Source organism: Barbus barbus (assembly GCF_936440315.1).
Source record: "Barbus barbus genome assembly, chromosome: 30".
NCBI classification, from domain to species: Eukaryota; Metazoa; Chordata; class Actinopteri; order Cypriniformes; family Cyprinidae; genus Barbus; species Barbus barbus.
Window position 1 is genome coordinate 2179777 of NC_136758.1, and position 19459 is coordinate 2199235.

Consider the following 19459-nt stretch of genomic DNA (forward strand, 5'->3'; position numbering starts at 1 on the left):
TACAAACAGAATGAGACCGTCCACGGAAAAAAAAGTCTCAGAAAAGCGGAATATAGATTATTTGAATTTGGCGCTCCCTCCAGTCAGCCATGACGCACGCTGTGACACGCACGCTGTCATCTGAGCGGGGCGTAACTTAGCGATCTGCTTTATCCATAAAAAAAATGTTTTTTTTTTCTTCTACATTTTTTATATGTGTGTGTGTGTATTGTGTGGGGAATGTGGCCGTATCTGCATGATTATAATATGTATGGACGGACATCAGCGTGTTTATTACCGACTCTATGACGACTATCATTGTGATTCATTGATCAGCTATTATTGATTATATGGCCCATCTGTTTGATTATCATCTGAATGGAAGCACATCAGCGTGTGATTACTGACTGTATGACCATGTCTGGCAATATCACTTCATGTCTGGCAATCAGAATACTTCAGTATACATACTATATACAAAGCATTTTTTTTCTTTTTTTTTTTTCCTTTTTTATTACTCAAATAATTATTTTTGTATTTTTTTGTGCTCAAATAAATCTGTCTATTATTTTATAGTTGAAAAACTATGCAGGAATATGTATAATGACTAAAATAGCTTGTATAATTCTGCAATCCATTTGGTGGTTATTTTTCCTCAGACAGGGGGGTGGGGGGACTATAAATAGTTTCAGAAAAAATATTGCAGGAATCTCATTTTTCATGGTATCTTCTTCAAATTTGAAATATGAACTCATGAGACATGTGGCTTTCGATCCATTACTTTTCTGGATTGCTCCAGGACTTATTTCATGTATTTGTATATGAAATAAAAAAACATTCAGTGTGGAAAAACATTTTTCAAGGCACGTCAGTGTCTATAACTTTTTATCTTTTGGATAGATAGTAAAGCCCAGAGTGTCTTCTTTCCAAAGATACCTAATTTGTTTGTGTAAGCACACTTTGTCACAAACTGTTACCATTTTAATTTAGGTAGGTTATTTTCACCTGCGAGGCCCCAAATGGGGGTGAAGGTTAACAGGTTAAAGAAATGTGTCTTTAATCTAGATTTAAACTGACAGAGTGTGTCTGCCTCCAGAACAGTATTAGGTAGATTGTTCCAGAGTTTGGGTGCTAAATAGGAAAAGGATCTGCCGCCCGCAGTCGATTTTGATATTCTAGGTATTATCAAATGGCCAGAGTTTTGAGAACGCAGCAGACGTGGAGGACTATAATGTGATAAGAGCTCGCTCAAGTACTGAGGAGCTAAGCCATTCAGGGCTTTACAAGTAGTTAATAAGATTTTAAAATCTATACGATGTTTGATAGGGAGCCAGTGCAGTGTTGACAGAACCGGGCTAATATGGTCATACTTCCTGGTTCTAGTAAGAACTCTAGCTGCTGCATTTTGGACCAACTGTAATTTGTTGATCAAGCGTGCAGAACAACCACCCAGTAAAGCATTACAATAGTCTAACCTTGAGGTCATAAACGCATGAATTAGCATTTCTGCATTTGACGTTGAGAGCATAGGTCGCAATTTAGATATGTTTTTGAGATGGAAAAACAGTTTTACAGATACTAGAAACTTTAGGCTTTCAAATGAAAGATTGCTATCAAACAGCACACCTAGGTTCCTAACTGATGAAGAAGAAATGACAGAGCAGCCGTCAAGTGTTAGATAGTGTTCTAGGTTATTACATGTGGGGTTTTTAGGTCCGATAATTAACACCTGTTTTTTCAGAATTTAGCAGTAAGAAGTTACTCGTCATCCAGTTTTTTTATATCGACTATGCATTCCGTTAGTTTCTCAATTTGGTGTGTTTCACCAGGCCGCGAAGGAATATAGAGCTGAGTATCATCAGCATAACAGTGAAAGCTAACACCATGTCTCCTGATAATATCTCCCAAGGGTAACATGTAAAGCGTGAAAAGTAACGGCTCTAGTACTGACCCTTGAGGTACTCCGTACTGCACTTGTGATCGATATGATACCTCTTCATTCACTGCTACGAACTGATGGCGGTCAGATAAGTAAGATTTGAACCATGCTAAGGCACTGCCACTAATGCCAACAAAGTGTTCTAGTCTATTCAAAAGAATGTTGTGGTCGATAGTGTCGAACACAGCACTAAGATCCAGTAGAACTAATAAAGAGATACAACCACGATCAGATGATAGAAACAGGTAATTTGTAACTCTAATGAGAGCAGTCTCAGTACTATGATACGGTCTAAAACCTAACTGGAATTCCTCACAGACACCATTTTTCTCTAAGAAAGAATATAATTGTGAGGATACTACCTTTTCTAGTATCTTTGACAGAAAAGGGAGATTTGAGATTGGTCTGTAATTAACTAGATCTTTGGGGTCAAGTTGTGGTTTTTTAATGAGAGGCTTAATTACAGCCAATTTGATGGTTTTGGGGACATATCCTAATGACAATGATGAATTAATAATAGCCAAAAGAAGATCTATGACTTCTGGAAGTAGCTCTTTTAGTAGTTTAGATGGAATAGGGTTTAACATACATGTTGTTGGTTTAGATGATTTAACAAGTTTATACAATTCTTCCTCTCCTATAGTAGAGAATGAGTGGAATTGTTCCTCAGGGGATCTATAGTGCATCTGATGCGATACTGTAACTGACGGCTGCATGGTTACAATTTTATCTTTGATAGAATCAATCTTGGAAGTAAAGTAGTTCATAAAGTCATTACTGCTGTGCTCTTGGGGAATGCCAACACCTGTTGATGCTTTATTTTTCGTTAATTTAGTGACTGTATTGAATAAATACCAGGGGTTATGTTTGTTTTCTTCTAGAAGAGATGAAAAGTAATCAAATCTAGCAGTTTTTAATGCTTTTCTGTAGTATAGGGTACTTTCCCGCCAAGCTATACGAAATACCTCTAGTTTTGTTTTCCTCCAGCAGCGCTCTATTTTCCGGGCTGCTCTCTTTAAGGTGCGAGTGTGCTCATTATACCACGGACTGTTTTCTTTGATCTTCCTTAAGCATAAAGGAGCAACTGTATCTAAAGTGCTAGAAAAGAGAGAGTCCATAGTTTCTGTTACATCATAAAGTTTTTCTGCGCTGTTGGATATGCTGAGGAATTGAGATAGATCAGGAAGATTACTTACAAAGCAGTCGTTTGTTGTAGAAATTATGCTTCTACCATACTTGTAACAAGGAGTAGAATTTACAGTTTTAGCTACATGGAGTTTACACAAGATTAGATAATGATCTGAGACATCATCGCTTTGTTCAGAGTTCGATATAGAGTTCAGAATGTCTATGAATGCTGATCCTAATGCATCTTTTTCATTATCGACATGGATATTAAAATCGCCAACAATTAAGACTTTATCTGCAGCCAGTACTAAAAATAATAGGTGAGTGGAAACGTGAATGAACGGTTAACGAATGCTAACGCATGGCACACGCGTTGCACTCTTGGTTTTAGATTAAAAGCGAACGATCAAATTAGATTAGTTTGATAGATAATGTCAGAAATATGGAGGGAATTAGGTTAGATTTTATCACTTTAAACAACAGAGAGTGATAGTAAAATTCATCAGAAAGTGAAGCTACATGGAGCTACAATCGCAGCAGAACCTCTCAGCAGAGGTTCTCAGTGGGTGGGTGAGGAAATTTTGTAAAACTTTTTACAAACATTTGTGAAAAAAAGGTTGTTCTGAGGAGCTCAGTAAATTCAAGTGTGGTACTGTGATTGGATGACTATGCAGCAAGAGCTTCATAAAATGGGTTTCCTTGGCCGAGCAGCTGCATGCAAGCCTCACATCCACAGATACTGGATGTGGACTCTGGCATCAAAATAGAAATAGAAGTCCTGTTTATGATACTACAGGTTTTTTTCAACTGCTTACATTTTCAAAACTTTACACACAAAGTCAAGAATCGCACACACAAAATGCAAAATGCCTCACATCTCTTGAAAAATGAAGCACTGCATTCAAAATATCACAAACACATCTCAAAAGCAAGGTGTTTCTAATGCAGCTTCAGGGGGAGTCACTGTCAATTTGACAGTTGTAATCAATCAATATCTCTCTCTATTTATTTATTTTGTTTCTCTTTTGTGAAGTCATGGTAATGCAGTTATTAGAAGTGCATTAGTTCTTACCCACTTTTTCAGCACCTTTGGGTCCACAAACATTTTTTTACCATATATTTTAAAAAGTCTTATTTAAAGAGTTATAAAAATGCAAAAATGCATTTATAGACAAAAGACAAAGGTACAAGACTGAGAACTGAATGGCTTTAATGGAGGAAGGAACTACAGTCCCATGAAGCATTGCAAATTAAAAATGGTGGCGCAATATAAAACTATTCATTTAAAGTAGTTGAATAATAATAGTAAGTTTATAGTCAAATATGCATATATATATATATACAAATATTTAAGCAAGGATGAAGGATGTTCCCTGCAGAGCTCTTTTGCTGAGATTTTCTTGCCACAACTCTCTGATTGGTGGAATTTTCTTAACAACATCGTGGGTAATGTAGTTTTTTTTTTTTTCATCGGGACAGTTGCAGAAGGAAGACCGCACTTTACATAAGGTGGAAGAAAAATGTAGAGGACTTTGAAGGATGAATACAGTTGTAAAATATGACTAGAAAAAATGGTTTGGAAATACCAGAGTCGTTAGTGATTTCTTATTTAGGAAACTGCTGTAATAGACATTTCTGGACAGCTTAGCCATTAATGTACTAAATCCACGATTACACATTTAATGGCACACTTGTATTTCTGCATTATGTATTATGTATTTGTATTATGCATATTCATTTAATATTAACTAATAGATTAACTGTACTTGATGATTCTGAAGGGCAAATGACATGAACTTCATGACATTTTTTTTTCTCACTATCATTCTTCATATTGGAATCATTTCAGTTTTACCAATAATCCAGAGACCTCAAACAAAAATGATTTTTATGATTTTTATATTTAGAATTCTGAAACACATAAAATTATGATTTATGATTAAAATAATTGCAATTTCCTCTTCCATTTTAATATAAGTGTGTTCAAAATATGAAAAATTATGATATGTGCACATTTTACAAACATGTAAGCATGATGTAGCATAATATATGTCTCTGACTAAAAGTGAGTACTAATGCAAATTATATTTATAAATAATATCAGGTATAATTTGATTTAGTGGGAAAACTGTTTAATGGAATTGTGCTGATGGGGCTAATGTTGGTATATGACAGACAAAGAGGTTACAAAAACAGAAAATGTTTGAAGCACCTGTTTGTTTGTTTGTTTGTTTGTTGTTTTTGTAAACACAGAAGCCTTTAATTCTATCTTTAGCTGCAGTCTTACAAATAAATGTGCTTCTCGATGCCATAGAAGAACCTTTTTGTCTAAATGGTTCCATTAAGAACCTTTAACATCTGAAGAACCTTTCTGTTTCACAAAAGCTTCTCTGTGGTGAAAGAAGGTTCTTCAGATTATAAAAAGGTAAGAAAGAGATGGTTATTTAAAGAACCTTTGACTGAAAGGTTCTTTATGCAACCAAAAATGGTTCTTCAATGGCATCGCTTTATTTTTAAGAGGTTTATTTATTCTAATTGCGTTGCTTTATTTGCTATATTTACTCTATGTCAAGAAAAAAGTGAAATGAAAATGAAACTGAGCTTGAAAGAAGTTTTACAGTAAATGGCTACAGGTTGACCAACTCCAAACATTCTGAGTATTACAAAATAACATTTGGAAATCATTTATTTAATAATAGTTTGCAGTTTTCACAGCTATACAACAAATTGAATAAGTCACAGAAATAGAGGTTATGAAATTGTTGCATAAAATGTATCACATCTAGTGATAAGTCCATGTACAGGAAGTATAAAAATCACATATATATTTATATACTAGATAACTATAATAAATTGGCAAGATGTAAACAGTTCATACATATGTGCATACATGACGCCTGCGTCAGAAAAAAAAAAAAAAAAAACGCAACTGAAGGCAGCAAATGGTGAATAAACGTTGAGATAGTCCGTGAAGAATCATCCAGTTAACATGGCGAGGCCACAACATGCATGTCCAACCATTCAATGAGTGTTTTCATCAATTCAGAACAACCTACAGACAATTCTTTATAAAAAAAAAATATAAAAAATACTAAATGGACTAAAACAAATAAGGCACTTTATGACCAAAAAAAAAGATAGTAAAAAAACTATCCCACAAAAGATTTGCAACTGCCAACACACAGGCCATCCGTGTGTTTCTCTTTTTGCTTTTAGTCTCTAAACTCCAACCTCGCAGGTCAGAGATGCCATTCTCGCTTCCTTAAAATGTCCAAGTGCTTCGAGCCAAGTGCTTCAGCTAGCTGGAGACGAGCTGACCTGTAAACAGTAACATGGAAATGTGTGGTTCCTTCTCATTTGGCCTCCACCTGCTCCAGGAGAGGGTTGGCCTCTTTCTCAGGCGTCTTAATGCTGTCCGTACTCACGATGCAGGTGGGCCGATGACGATTGAGCATCAGTATGAGCTGCTGTCGTTCATGCTTTAACTCCTCGATCTGTGCTTTCAGCTCCGAGTTCATCATCTCTAGACGCTCAGATTCCTTCAGTGAAGAGTTGAAGGCACATTAATACACTCCTGCTAAATGCTGATACAGAACTGAGGCCAGTGTTGGGGGAAGTAACGCATTACAAGGAAGGGATGTAATCAGATTACTTAAGTTCCTAGTAAAGTAATGCATTCCTTTCTATAAAAAGTAATGCAATTAGAAACTTTTTTATGGAGTAACGCAATATTGTAATGCATTACTTATAGAAAATGTTTTTTTTATGACTTTTATATGAATTTTTAAAATAAGTAACGCCAGTTACATTTATTTGCTGACATCTGTCCCGTGTTGAGAGAAAGTTCCTTCAGCCTTCAGTGTGAAAGGGCCCTTAGTTGCCAAAAATATTACTTTTGGGATTTTTGTTATTAAAAATAAACAAGCAAGTCTATTGCAGGGTGACAAAGAAGTAACATAATGCATTACTGTCCATAAAAAGTAACAAAGTAACGCAATTAGTTACTTTTTTTTAATGAAGTGACGCATTATTGTAATGCATTACTTTTAAAAAATAACTTTCCCCAACACTGACTGAGGCTTTTACAGACGACTTACCCTTTGTAGATACTCTGTTCTTTCTTTCTTTTTGTTTCGACATCTCGCTGCTGCTACTTTGTTTTTCTCTCGCCTTCTTTTCCTCCGCTCTTCCTCTTCATCTTTCTGTATGAGCGGTGACAGCAAAATAAGGAAATTAAGGCTTTTTATAGGTTTTTATACACTACATTTCCTACAAAACGACTATGTGCCAATAAAGTACTTCATTTGTTTGAGGTTGTAGATCTCTTACAATTCTGAAGAAAAAATATTAGACAAGATTTCATGGAATGATTCAGTGATTCACTCAAGATTGACTTTTTGGTTTTTGAATGACTCTCTTGAATAAATGATTAAAAAACTATTTTTAACAGCCCCTTTTCGCCACCTAAAAAAAAGATGCGCACACAGTAATTTTACAACAAGCATTCGATTCCTAACCTTAAGTATCCGATTCTGGAATTGGAATTGATTTTCGATTCCCAACCCTACCAGTGAATCCTCTGCAGTGAATGGGTGCCGTCAGAATGAGAGTCCAAACAGCTGATAAAAACATCACAATAATCCACACCACTCCAGTCCATCAGTTAACATCTGGAGAAGACAAAAGCTGAAACAAATCCAGCATTAAGACGTTTTTAACTTCAAACCATTGCTCGACTGTAAACGGTGCTTGATTCATGCAGATTTCTCTCCTGATTCAGAACAGATTACTTATGGATTATGGACTTTAGCCAGATTTTCAGACAAAAGCAATTTCAAAGATTTCTTTCCTTTGTCTTCTCCAGACGTTAACTGATGGACTGGAGTGGTGTGGATTATTGTGATGTTTTTATCAGCTGTTTGGACTCTCATTCTGACGGCACCCATTCACTGCAGAGCATCCATTGCTGAGACACTGATGCAGAGACACATTTCTACAAATCTGATGAACAAACAAACTCATCCTCATCTTGAACGCCCTGAGGTTGAGCCCATTTTTTTTAGCTAACTTTTAATTTTGGGTGAACTATTATTCCTATGACATTAACAGCTGTTCAGCCGGCACGAATGCTCTCCCTTTTAACCTTTAACCGTTTTTTAACTGTTCTCTCAAACAAGAATCTGTTGCTATTCTCAGTCAAAATACAACTAAATGAAAAGGCAGGGAACATAACTTAAAAATAAATATTTCAATATAAAATATGTAATTATAATTGAAATGAATTATGAGTTGCAACAGCATCTTTAAGTTATTAGCTAAACAGTACAGAAACATTTGTACTGCTTGTTCTGGTGCTGAAGTATTTCATTTATCTATAAAACAAGGTTTTCCTGTGATTTTATATTTCATTTCCAAGTCCATAAATCATCAATAAGGCCACTGTGGAGTTTCTTTCTTCTGTCACTGTGTAAAAATAGCTTGATATGGTTGGGCCAACTAAACACTATATTTTGCTTTAATGTTTCATTTGTGTTTGACCTAAATTCACAGTTTTTTAATTCAGTCTTTTGTTTGAACAGTCACTTTTTCTCCACTAGATGGAGTCACTGCAGTTTGGTAAGAATGCACAGTATTGTGCCAGATGTGCATACTAAAAATGTGATGTAAGATTTACTTTGTAACTTCATACAGACATTTGTAGTTAACTTCACAATAATCATAAGGAAACGGCAAGAACCACTTAAACATGAAATTCTAATGCAGAAACACTGAAGTAGTATTTTCTTGTAAAATGCATTCTAATAATCTTAGTTTTATTTAAAGCTTTTTTTTTTACAGTGCATGTACTGCAGACGTTCAGAAAGCAATATCAAATAATGGACTGAACAACAAAGCACACAAACAGCACTTTCCATTTAATGAAACTGACTAAATCCAGATGATTAAATCAGTTTACAGCTCTGCTATCAGGTTTGGGTTTCCTGCAGATGAATCATTTAGATGCATATACGAAACAGGCCTCACATACTGATAATACAACAGCGCTTTTTCCTAAAGATGCCCCTAAATTTCTTCCCCAAGCTAAAGGATGAAATGTGCTCACCTCGGCTTTAATAGGGAGCGTCCTCTTACCCAGCTTCCCCAGTAGATGTAAAGGGGACAGCATGGCCCCAAGGTTGCAGAGGTCGGTGTATTTCAGGTGTTCAGTCAGTGTGGTGGCAGAGATGCCCGCTAGAGGGCCCAGACTGGGCAGCGAGCCGGCGGTCACCGAGGGGTCCGGTATCTGTCCCGGCATCATGTCACAAACGCCCGTGACCACAGCTGCAGAAAAGAGCAGAGGCATCATGAGACAACTTGTCTTTTGAAATGTAAATTATAATTCAGAATTATTAAAGAATAATTCTGACTGAAGTTAGAGTTTGATTACATACATATATTTTAGATTATATTCTGCATATATCTCAACATTTTTTACTAATATATTTGAATATATCAAATATGCAACTGCATTTCTGAATGATGATGCAAATGAATCAGTGAATTGAATCAGTTCATTCAAACAAGTTAAATGCTGGTGTCTTTAACTGATTCCTGATAGTTGTGATGTTTTCAGAAGTTCAGGAGGAGGCTGGAAGCTCCAGAGAGGAGAAGACAGAGTAAAGCCTAGAAAAGCATTTTTCAGAACCTCTAATGCAAACCTCTGTAATCTAAATCTCATCCATTTCAGTTCTGTATTTATATTTTATAATTTCATTTTTTTTATGTATTTGCATCAAAGTAATCACAATTATATCATGATTAATAGTCACTATTACATATCGCTAGCTGGTAAAGACATATAGAGCTCTTTAAAATACTGTGGCCTACAGATATTCAGTGTATACAAAATTTTTTATTATAAGCTATCAGAAAAAAGGTGCAAAGCTGTAACTGGAGCAGCACCCTTCGAAAATGTACACATTTATACCTTATTTACCCTAAAGGGTGTACATTAGTACCTTAATGGTACATAGTTGTAACTTTTGAAAAGATACTGCACCAGTGACACCTTTTATACTGTCCATTTCAATAACAAATATTTGTTCTGATGAAACACTGTATCAAAAAGTCATTTTCTACTTGTGATATATATATATATTTCCTGAAATCATCACACACAGCACACTGGGTCATTTAATTAAAAAACTGGCCACATGTGTGTAAGTAATTATTATTTAGATTAGTTGTGTCTATTACCAAGATTACCAAGCTGTGCGGCGCTAGTTATTGTGGCAATGAAATCCTATAAAAACCACCGTCAAGATAATTTGCAATATAATTCCTGAGAGACACCGCTTATTGTTCATTGATACACTTTGTTGTCAGCAAGTATTACACTCTTCAGAAAGTCAAACTACCAGGAGACTTCCTTATAGTAAAATTAAGCTGCTACAAGAAAGTATTTATTACTAAAAACTGACACGCATCACCTTCAAAAGGAATCCAAAAGTGATGCAAAGTTTCTGAATGCATGATTTAACGACTTATCTTTCTTTGCTAGGAAAAACGTCACCCTTGCAACACCACCAGTGCTGAAATACAAACCAATCAGCATCAGGCTCAAATACGCATCTGTCACTGGAATCCATTATGCAGGCTTTATCAGAAAATAATAAAGTATTAACCAAAAAAAAAACATTTTTTTAATTAACCTACAGTAATGCTGTATATAACACATGTCCATTGTGCCCATGCACTGCCCATAAAGTAAGATATCCAATCTCTCGCTCCACATCTGACAAATGTACAGAACACGAGCACTTACAGACCCTTGGCAAGAGAAGCTGCTCTTTTCCCCTTTTTATGAGAGGCACAAAACTAGACCCAGACACATTCTCCTTTAAGCTGTGGAGAGAAGACAGAGCACGTCGGCCAAGATCCGCCCGCTACCAAAGTTTCCTCCGTCCAAATCTGCGACTGTTCTCCGTGTCAGCCGAGAGGAATGTGGCCGCAGAGGAACAGGACAATGTCATCGGCCTACATAAGTCCTCCTCAAATCAAAACCTTTCAGATGCAGTGTGCATTCTGTAGCTTTGAGAGAGCATTCTCATAGTCTGCTCGAGTCACGCGTCCTGATGAACTACAGAGAGTGAACAACTACCAGTGCTGAGAAGGTTATTTGGAAATGTAATAGTTACGTTACCAGTTTTAGCTGTAACTGTTACCAGTTACAAGTTTTAGTTATCTAAAATGTAACAAGTAGTGTAACTATTTCAATTACCTTTTTAGGTAACACTTTATTTTAAGGTGTCGTAATACAGAGTAATTAGCTAATTAAGTACTTAGTAGTAGCTGTTGTACTTGCATGAAACAAACTGTACTTACCATGTAACTAAGTTATAAAACAGCCTGTAATTACAGTTTGTAATTATGTAGATGTAATAGACAGCTACTGTTACACATATATTACAGACCGAGTCTGTTACACAGCTACTTGTACACTTAAGTACAATCTTGAAACACTTTATTTTAAGTAGCTTATGCCTGTGTAATATTCTGTAATTGTAATGTAATTAGAAATGTATTACATGTATTTAAGCTGTATACTGGTGGGTTAAATCAAACTAAGGTGAGCTGGATAAGGTGTACAGTATAGATACACATCAAGTACACTTAAGTACAATCTTGAAACACTTTATTTTAAGGTGTCCTTGTTACAGTGTAATTATACATTTAAGTACTGAGTAACATTAATTAACTACATGTACTTGCTATACGGTTAGGATTAGGTTTTGTCTTAGGGTTACTTGCATGTAATTTTGCATAATTAATTGTTATTAATAGTAACATGTAACACATGTGACAAGGACACCTTAAAATAAAGTGTTACCAAGTAATGTAACTGATTACATTCGATTACTTTTTGATTGCTTTTCTACACTCTAAAAAATGCTGGGTTAAATACAACTCAGCACTGGGTAAAATATGGACAAACCCAGCTATTACTACCCAGAAGGTTAGGTTAAACATTTAACACAACCGCTGGGTCAAAACAACCCATATTATGGGTTTGTCCATATTTTACCCAGTGCTGGATTGTATTTAACCCAGCATTTTTTAGAGTGTATTTTGAGGTCACTCTGAGGTTAAATACAGATTTAAAACCATAACAAGAAATAGTTTAATAGCTATGAAACTGCCTTTGAAATCAAACCTTTTGCATAGTTATGACAGGAAACACTGGCATCAAACAATGGCTTGGAAAAAAAACAGTTACTCCTGGTTTCACAGACAAGGCTTAAGCCTAGTCCTAGATTAAAATGTAAATCTGAGCTGTTTCAACTGAATTAAACACTGACTGATCTTAAAATATATCAGTGCCTTTGTTTTGTCTCAAAATGCACCCCAGTAATGTTTTTTTTCTAGGCATGTTTATAAAAATGACTTGAACTATGGCCTAATCCTGTCTGTGAAACTGGGCCTCAATCTTTAAAAAATAAAGAAAGTATATACATAAACCCAAATAGGAAATAAAACAGTGATCAAATAAGCATATGTCCTATCCTGTGTCCTAAACTCTTATATATTAGAGCAGTCGATACAATTTATGAAAGAAATCGGTAGCACTTTATTGTACAGTCATGTTACTCATGTACATACTATGTTCTTATTTTAGTAATTACAATAACTAGGTAAAAACTAGGACTTACACTGATCCTACCTCTACCCCTAAACCTAACCCTACCCCATGTAGTTACCTTATTACCAGAGCTTTCTTAGCTAGGTACACTGTAAGTACATGTACTGTAAAATAAAGTGCAACCAAGAAAATAGTTAAATCTGTATGTGGGTGTGTGTGAAAAAAAGCCCCAGATGTAACCCCTTTGTAATCATTAACATTTTCATAAGTAACTGTAATTTAACTACACATTTATTCTTGTAAATTAAGTAATTTAGTTACATGTAACCAGTTACTTCCCAACACTGCCAACTACATAAATGCTCTTCTTAAAGAAACAGCCTGATGATGACACAAGAAATCACTGCCATATGTGAACAACTGCACGACACACACAACGCTTCTGACTCAGAGGAAGTTTAATTAGTCTTTGCTAAGGCAAGCAATCATTGCTCATACCGAGGGTTAGTCACTTAAACAAATCCCTAGCCCCAAGCAGGCTACTAACACGGACACGTCATGCATCATTTCTGTCATGGATTGATACCTTAAATGCTGCGGCTTATTGAGGTGTAGTGTGCTTTTCTTTTAACTTCTGCCAGGCGGATGATCAAATGTGTGAAATTGTTCCATTCAAGAAAGGACCAAGTAATATCTAGAGACCTTATGATGCACCAAATTACAGCAACCAATAATATTCGGCTGGAAATGTATTTTAAGTTTCAGTTGAAACGGTGCAGCACTTAATCAATGGCTTGTTTTGACACTTAAGTGTCTATTTTGTTCCCACAACGTAGATAAGCTATAACAGGTGAACATGTCAGATGTGTGGAAGGCTGCTATTGTTGGATTCTCTATATAGATTTCTTGTTGTTAATCAATCTTCGAGATCTTTTAGTTTGTGCTGTTTTCAGTTAATGTGGGGACTAAACTTTACTAATCTGTAGCACACCTGTCATCCAATAATCACAATAAACTTTGTTACTTTTGTTATAAAACACACTTGACATATGCTGTCAATCTTATGAAATCCAAACAATAAATGTGGTTTTGACACACTTTAATGTTGCGTGACGATCGCTGTAGGGCCTCAGTTCTGAAGGAGTTTAAAGAAACAGAACAACTTACTGAAATTAATCATATCTCATGTAATCGATCAATCAATCAGTGTTTCAACCGCAGAAAAACGGCAGTAATTAAACAATGTCATGCAATGACACAATAACCTCAGGAAAGACTTTCAATGTCTGCAAACTCATTAGTCAGCTAGAAAAAAATTACCTGAGAGGCACTTTATTATATATTCATTGGGTTTCATTTACCTGTTATCTTCATTATTTAATGCTATGACTAAATAAATCTAAAAAGTGTAAAGTTTATAATTCTTCAATGTTGATATAAAAACTGCCTTGCTTATATATTATATGCAAGGCAGCAAGGCAGTTTTTATATCAACATTTTAATGATATAGCCTACTTTGTCCTCCTATTCATTGTAGAATTATAAACTTTACACTTTTTAGATTTATTTAATCATAGCATTAAGTGATGTATGTATCATGTTGTAAAAATCATGTTTTTTCATTGTGCGTTTCAGTTAATCGCAATCAAACTGCAGTTGGGCTATTTTGATTAGATAAAAAAATAACAAAATAAAATAAAATAAATAAATACAGCTAACTAACACAATAAAACACAGTAAAAACTTGATAACATAATAAAAAACAGTTAATAAACTTGCAAATAAACTCTTCATATATATATATATATATATATATATATATATATATATATATATAAACATAGCCCTATATATTATATAGATTATATACCTTATATACAACTTTTTCAATTTTTTTTATTATTAAAAAAACTGATTAAATAATTGATTATTAAATAAACTCTAGTTTTCTTTTTTCAGAAAACCTTAGCAGCCTCATAGAAATAGGTTAAAAAACACTCAAAACCCCTTAACAACCGCACAGCAGTTTATCATAAGCCCCACTTGCATCTTCTTCAAATAATCTAGTTCACTAATATGGAAAGAGTTTCAGAGCTATATTTGTACGTGCCAATGATCAAACTGCCTAATATGAGACATCATTGTAGCATAATACTGCTTGTAGCATGCTGCAGCAATTACAATAATTACAATACAGTAATCTGTACAGAGTGCACACTGTGCAGTATTCAGTATGCAGTAATCTTATATTCCATACAAACTGAACAACTAACTCAAACCCCCCTTCAGTCTTTATTTCTGCCATATATTAATCAGGAGCGTGTGATCAAGTGTGTTTCATGAGCCTGTTGGGCTTTCAGAAGGTGTATGAGGTGTGCTGCCTTTCTGTCTACACACACACACACACACACACACACACTCACTCCATCAACACAAGCCATCTCACTGAAAGCCCCAATGGAAAAACGATTTCCACCGTAAAATTCACCATCTTTGAAACTTTTAGCACACTTCCAAATAAAACTTCATACAAACCAGTCAAGACAAGTATGTATTGAGGGAATGACAGCATGAAGGATCTGGAAAAATAAACAGAATACAACACTGTTCTCTTTGTTTAGATTTGCACTGGAAAGTCCTATAGAGCGGCGCAATTCAGAGCCTGAGAGCACCGTCCTCGCTAACGCTCTCTCCGCTGCCACCGTTAACTCATCTTATATTAATACTTTGCTCCATTATCACAGATAATGTGTCGCTCTAATTGATCGATCGCCCCGTTATTGTGGAGGAATTCAGCGTAACACATTAAAGAATGGGATTTTATCATGCTGTTTGTCCAAATATAATATGGACAACAAGCAAAATGAATACAATAATCATGTGTTAAATTCACCACAACCAAGCTGGACAACAGAGAAATTATGTTCAGCTTTTGAGAAAAGAGTTAATAGGAGTTTAATAAGAGGTTCAGTCGTTGTAACAAGTGTTGTTAAAATGGTCCAGTGTAATTTAAAGCCTGTATCTGTGTGTGCTGTGCATTTACATGCTTACCAGAGTATCATATTTTTAGCATAACAACATACTAACTTCTTATTGGAATCAATTGAAAGTCGAATCTCTCAAGTGCATAATGTGTGCAGTGCTACTTCTGCCTCTGTACAGCATCAAATCAGCCATTCATTTAGTCCTACAAGGTAAAGCTTTTCTGAGACATAAAATCTGAGTCATTTTTCCACTGTTTCTAATTATTAAAGTGACTGCATCAAAGCTTCAAAACTGACTCAAAGCAAACCTTTTATAATCATCAAATGAAGTTTAAATGTTTTTTTTAAATATGTTAAAACATGATATGGTGTGTTCTTAAATATGAAATATGTACGTGCTTTAAATAAAAAAACAACAACAACACATTTCAGATGCATTTAGTATAAATGAGTTTAATTAAGTGTAGAGTGTCGCACTGCAGGATGCTTCTGTTATAACGTGACATGCTTTAACACTATACACTCTCCACTACACTACACCAAACGAGAATAATACAAGCAGAAGTGATGGACACACAATAATGCTACCAGTTTCTACAGTACAGTGCTCGACAACATCAGTCAAAGATTTACAATTGGATTTGGCCAAAATGAAATATTCTCCAATTTTAACAAGACTAAAACTAATGAATTTCAATGCAACATTATTGTATGCTTTTAGCTCTATTTAACACATTTAACATGTTCAGATCCGTTCCACAAATTCTAAACATTGATGAGTGAGAGTCTGTGTTTGTGCGCCGGAGAGCGTCACAGTGCACTCTAAAGGCCAGTCTGTTCACAGTGACATGTATCTGTGTGGAGTTACTGTTGATCAGATCACTGCATACAGCTGTGTGTCATATTCAACATCCCTACATTCGTCAGCGCCGTAAAGGTCAGTGTCATTTCATTGCATTATGCATGCAGTTATAATAGCACTGTTATGCAATCAGAAAGCAGTTTCACACATTGCTTCCAGATTTTATCGCCCACTCCTTTTTGAGTGGAACTGAAACCCTTTTCTGAATAACTGAAAATGCATGCTGTGCATTGTTTATCTACAAAGAGCACCGCAGTTCATTTAACTTTGTTGTAAACGTTTGCAGCGCTGAAGTTTTAGATCTTGTTTTAAATAGATTAAAGAAACACCAATCTCACATTCAGATGACGGATATCCAACTGCACTGGACATGCTCAGTGACCTCAAGGAGAAAGCATCGCCCCAGGCCCTTAAATTCACATCAAATGCAAATAGAGACCACAGATATTAAAATATACACAAAGCTGATCATATGAATTATTTACCCCCCCCCCCCCCCATTTTAATTCTGTTTGAAATCTTGCTTTCCTTAAGGTTCAAGATGCTTTTCGGATCATCTCAAACTAAATGCTGTATCTTATGTTTTAAAACATTATTAAAGCAAAAGATACACACAATAAATAAACAGACACATTCTCAAATTCAAATGTAACATTTCACTCAAACTGTGTTTTTATTATTATTACTTTCTATTTTTATTTTTTCCATCAAACTAGAACAATGCAAAATAGCATTTCACTAGTGATCTCACACTTGTGTTACTTACAGAAGCCTAGAGTATTTGTGAACCTCTTATATTGGATATATTTGAATTTTAAAAAGTTAGTGTGCACAGTTATAGTATTCACGCGCCATTTCCACACAAGCATCTCGCGAGCCTGTACATGCACAGTGACTGCGGACAAATAATGAGAAACAATAATGTAAAGATAATCAAAATATGAATGTGCATATATGCACCACGCCCTACAGTGACTCAATGATCTCAAAGCGGAAGTTTCTCTTATGTAACATGAACTTTAGCTTACAGCGGTGTTGAGACCATCTGTCCCATCATCATCATCATCATCATTAACGCGGTATATTAGGAAGTGCACATTCCCTGTGTAGGCTACAACTAGAGATGGACACGGCCAAGTGAAATGCGTTCAAATCTGGAAATAAAGAGCTGTTTAAGTTGCACTTTCGGTGTGCAGCTACAGCAATAGAATGCACTGCTGTTGTTGAAATATGAAATACCCACCTTACTTATTTTGCAATGTGCCATTTTGTGCTTGCACAGACTCGGGCCGTGTCTCAAAACCTAGCGAGTGCCCTACACACACAGCATTTTAGCGCATCTCAGGCGCGAAGCCTCTCGCGATGCCCAAAAATGCTGCTGCGCGCCTGAGATGCGCAAAAACGCGCTCCGTCTAGGCGGCTCTCCGCGCTTTGAGACGCAGCCACTGAGGAACGCAGCGGCCGGACTCGAAGCCGTGCAAAAGTTGCCAAAGTTGCGCTCTTACCTGACTTTGGTCTCGAGGTGAACGAGTGGAGTCCCTTTGTGACGTCAGCCGGAGGTCGCGAGTAGATCTTGAAGAGCGGGAATCGTTGCATCAGCTCGAGTCTGGAGCGCTGATCCCTGATCGGGAAGAGCGAGGAATGCGGAAGTCAGACGTCAGCAGGGAGGATGAGAAATGAACTGCAGGGAAAACACACATGGAGAAGTGGAGAAGTGAGGAGCAGGCTCGCTCCACCCCTTAGAAACCAGAAACAAACATTCCGTTCACCATCAGCGCTTTACATGCTCTAGGCTGCCAAGCTGAAGTTCCTCAGCAGTCCTGTGCTGTGTGCTAGGAGCGTTCATCGGTACCCCTTCAAAAAACTGGCCCCATACTGTTATTATGGATGCATGCATAGATAGAAATTGTAGCCTATTTACCTGCAGATGCATGCGCGATAAAGAGTTGCTTATCTCTTTTAAAGTAATGCATTACAATATTGGTTACTCCCTAAAAAAGTAATTGAAGTACGTTGCTTAGTTACTTTATATGGAGCATAATGTGTTACATTACTTTTTAAATCTGGGCAGGGCTTGCTTGTTTGTTTTATTATAAAAAAGTTCATCTTTAACAAGCGTAGAAGCCCTTTCATAAGAACAAACGTGGAATGAATGCGCCTCAGGCTGAAGGAAGTGTAAATTCATGTCTGTACAGTAAACAAATTGAATGAAGAATATGATGCAGGAGAAGTAAGGTCAACACTTCAGCAATAACAATAAGGAAACACTAATGTGTCATTTTTGCTTAGTATGGTTGAACTGAATCATCGAAGGTCAGTAGCAAAGACATTGATTAACAAAATGGGGTTAAGTACATAAAGGATAGGGTAGAGTGGGGGAAACTCTGCTGTTTTTTCCTAAATAACTACAAGATAATGTCAAGATCAATTTTTATTGTGACTATGGACTACGTTGACTAGAGTGCTGTAGAAGTTTTCACCATGAAGCTCACACTGGTGATGAACCAGAGAGAAAACAGATCTCATTTTCAGCAGTAAGAAAAAAAGTGTTTTGTTGTTTTGTAGAACATCACAGTTATAGATGATATGAGAACAGTTGGGCCTGTAGATAGAGAGTACGTGTTATTTAATAAAAACGTCATTATATTTTCAGAATTACATAATTTTTCTTTCAAACATAAGAGAAAGGGGGCAATGGGCAATTACTCTAGTTATTCTGTTCTGAACATCAAATCCTTTGTTTTTCCATCAAATCTATTCTAACTAGTTAGTTGAATCAAAATATTTGACTGTTTTTATTCATTTTGAGGGATACTGAATCTGTTTTTTTTTTAGCTTACTCCTGATTTCTCTCAACATGGCAACATGAGAGCTATCAGTCAAGACATGGGAAACAAAGTAACTGAAAGAATAACTCAAATATTTAATTCTAAATGAAAAAGTAATGC

At 35.9% G+C, this 19459-nt stretch overlaps 1 protein-coding gene across 2 annotated transcripts; it reads right to left on the bottom strand.

Moving 5' to 3' along the window:
- Positions 1–5715: 5715 nt before the first annotated feature.
- On the bottom strand, positions 5716–18133 carry LOC306849939 (jun dimerization protein 2-like). Of its 2 annotated transcripts, none has more exons than XM_079385328.1 (4): positions 18017–18133; positions 9150–9367; positions 7144–7248; positions 5716–6585 (listed from the first exon to the last, which is right to left on the bottom strand). In XM_079385328.1, exons 1-4 carry the CDS (start codon positions 18105–18107, stop codon positions 6400–6402), a joined length of 600 nt encoding a protein of 199 aa, XP_079241454.1. In that variant the 5' UTR covers positions 18108–18133; the 3' UTR covers positions 5716–6399. The 2 variants fall into 2 exon arrangements, with proteins under 2 accessions (XP_079241454.1, XP_079241453.1); XM_079385327.1 differs by lacking the exon at positions 18017–18133 and adding an exon at positions 10851–10980.
- Between the last annotated feature and the right edge of the window lie 1326 nt (positions 18134–19459).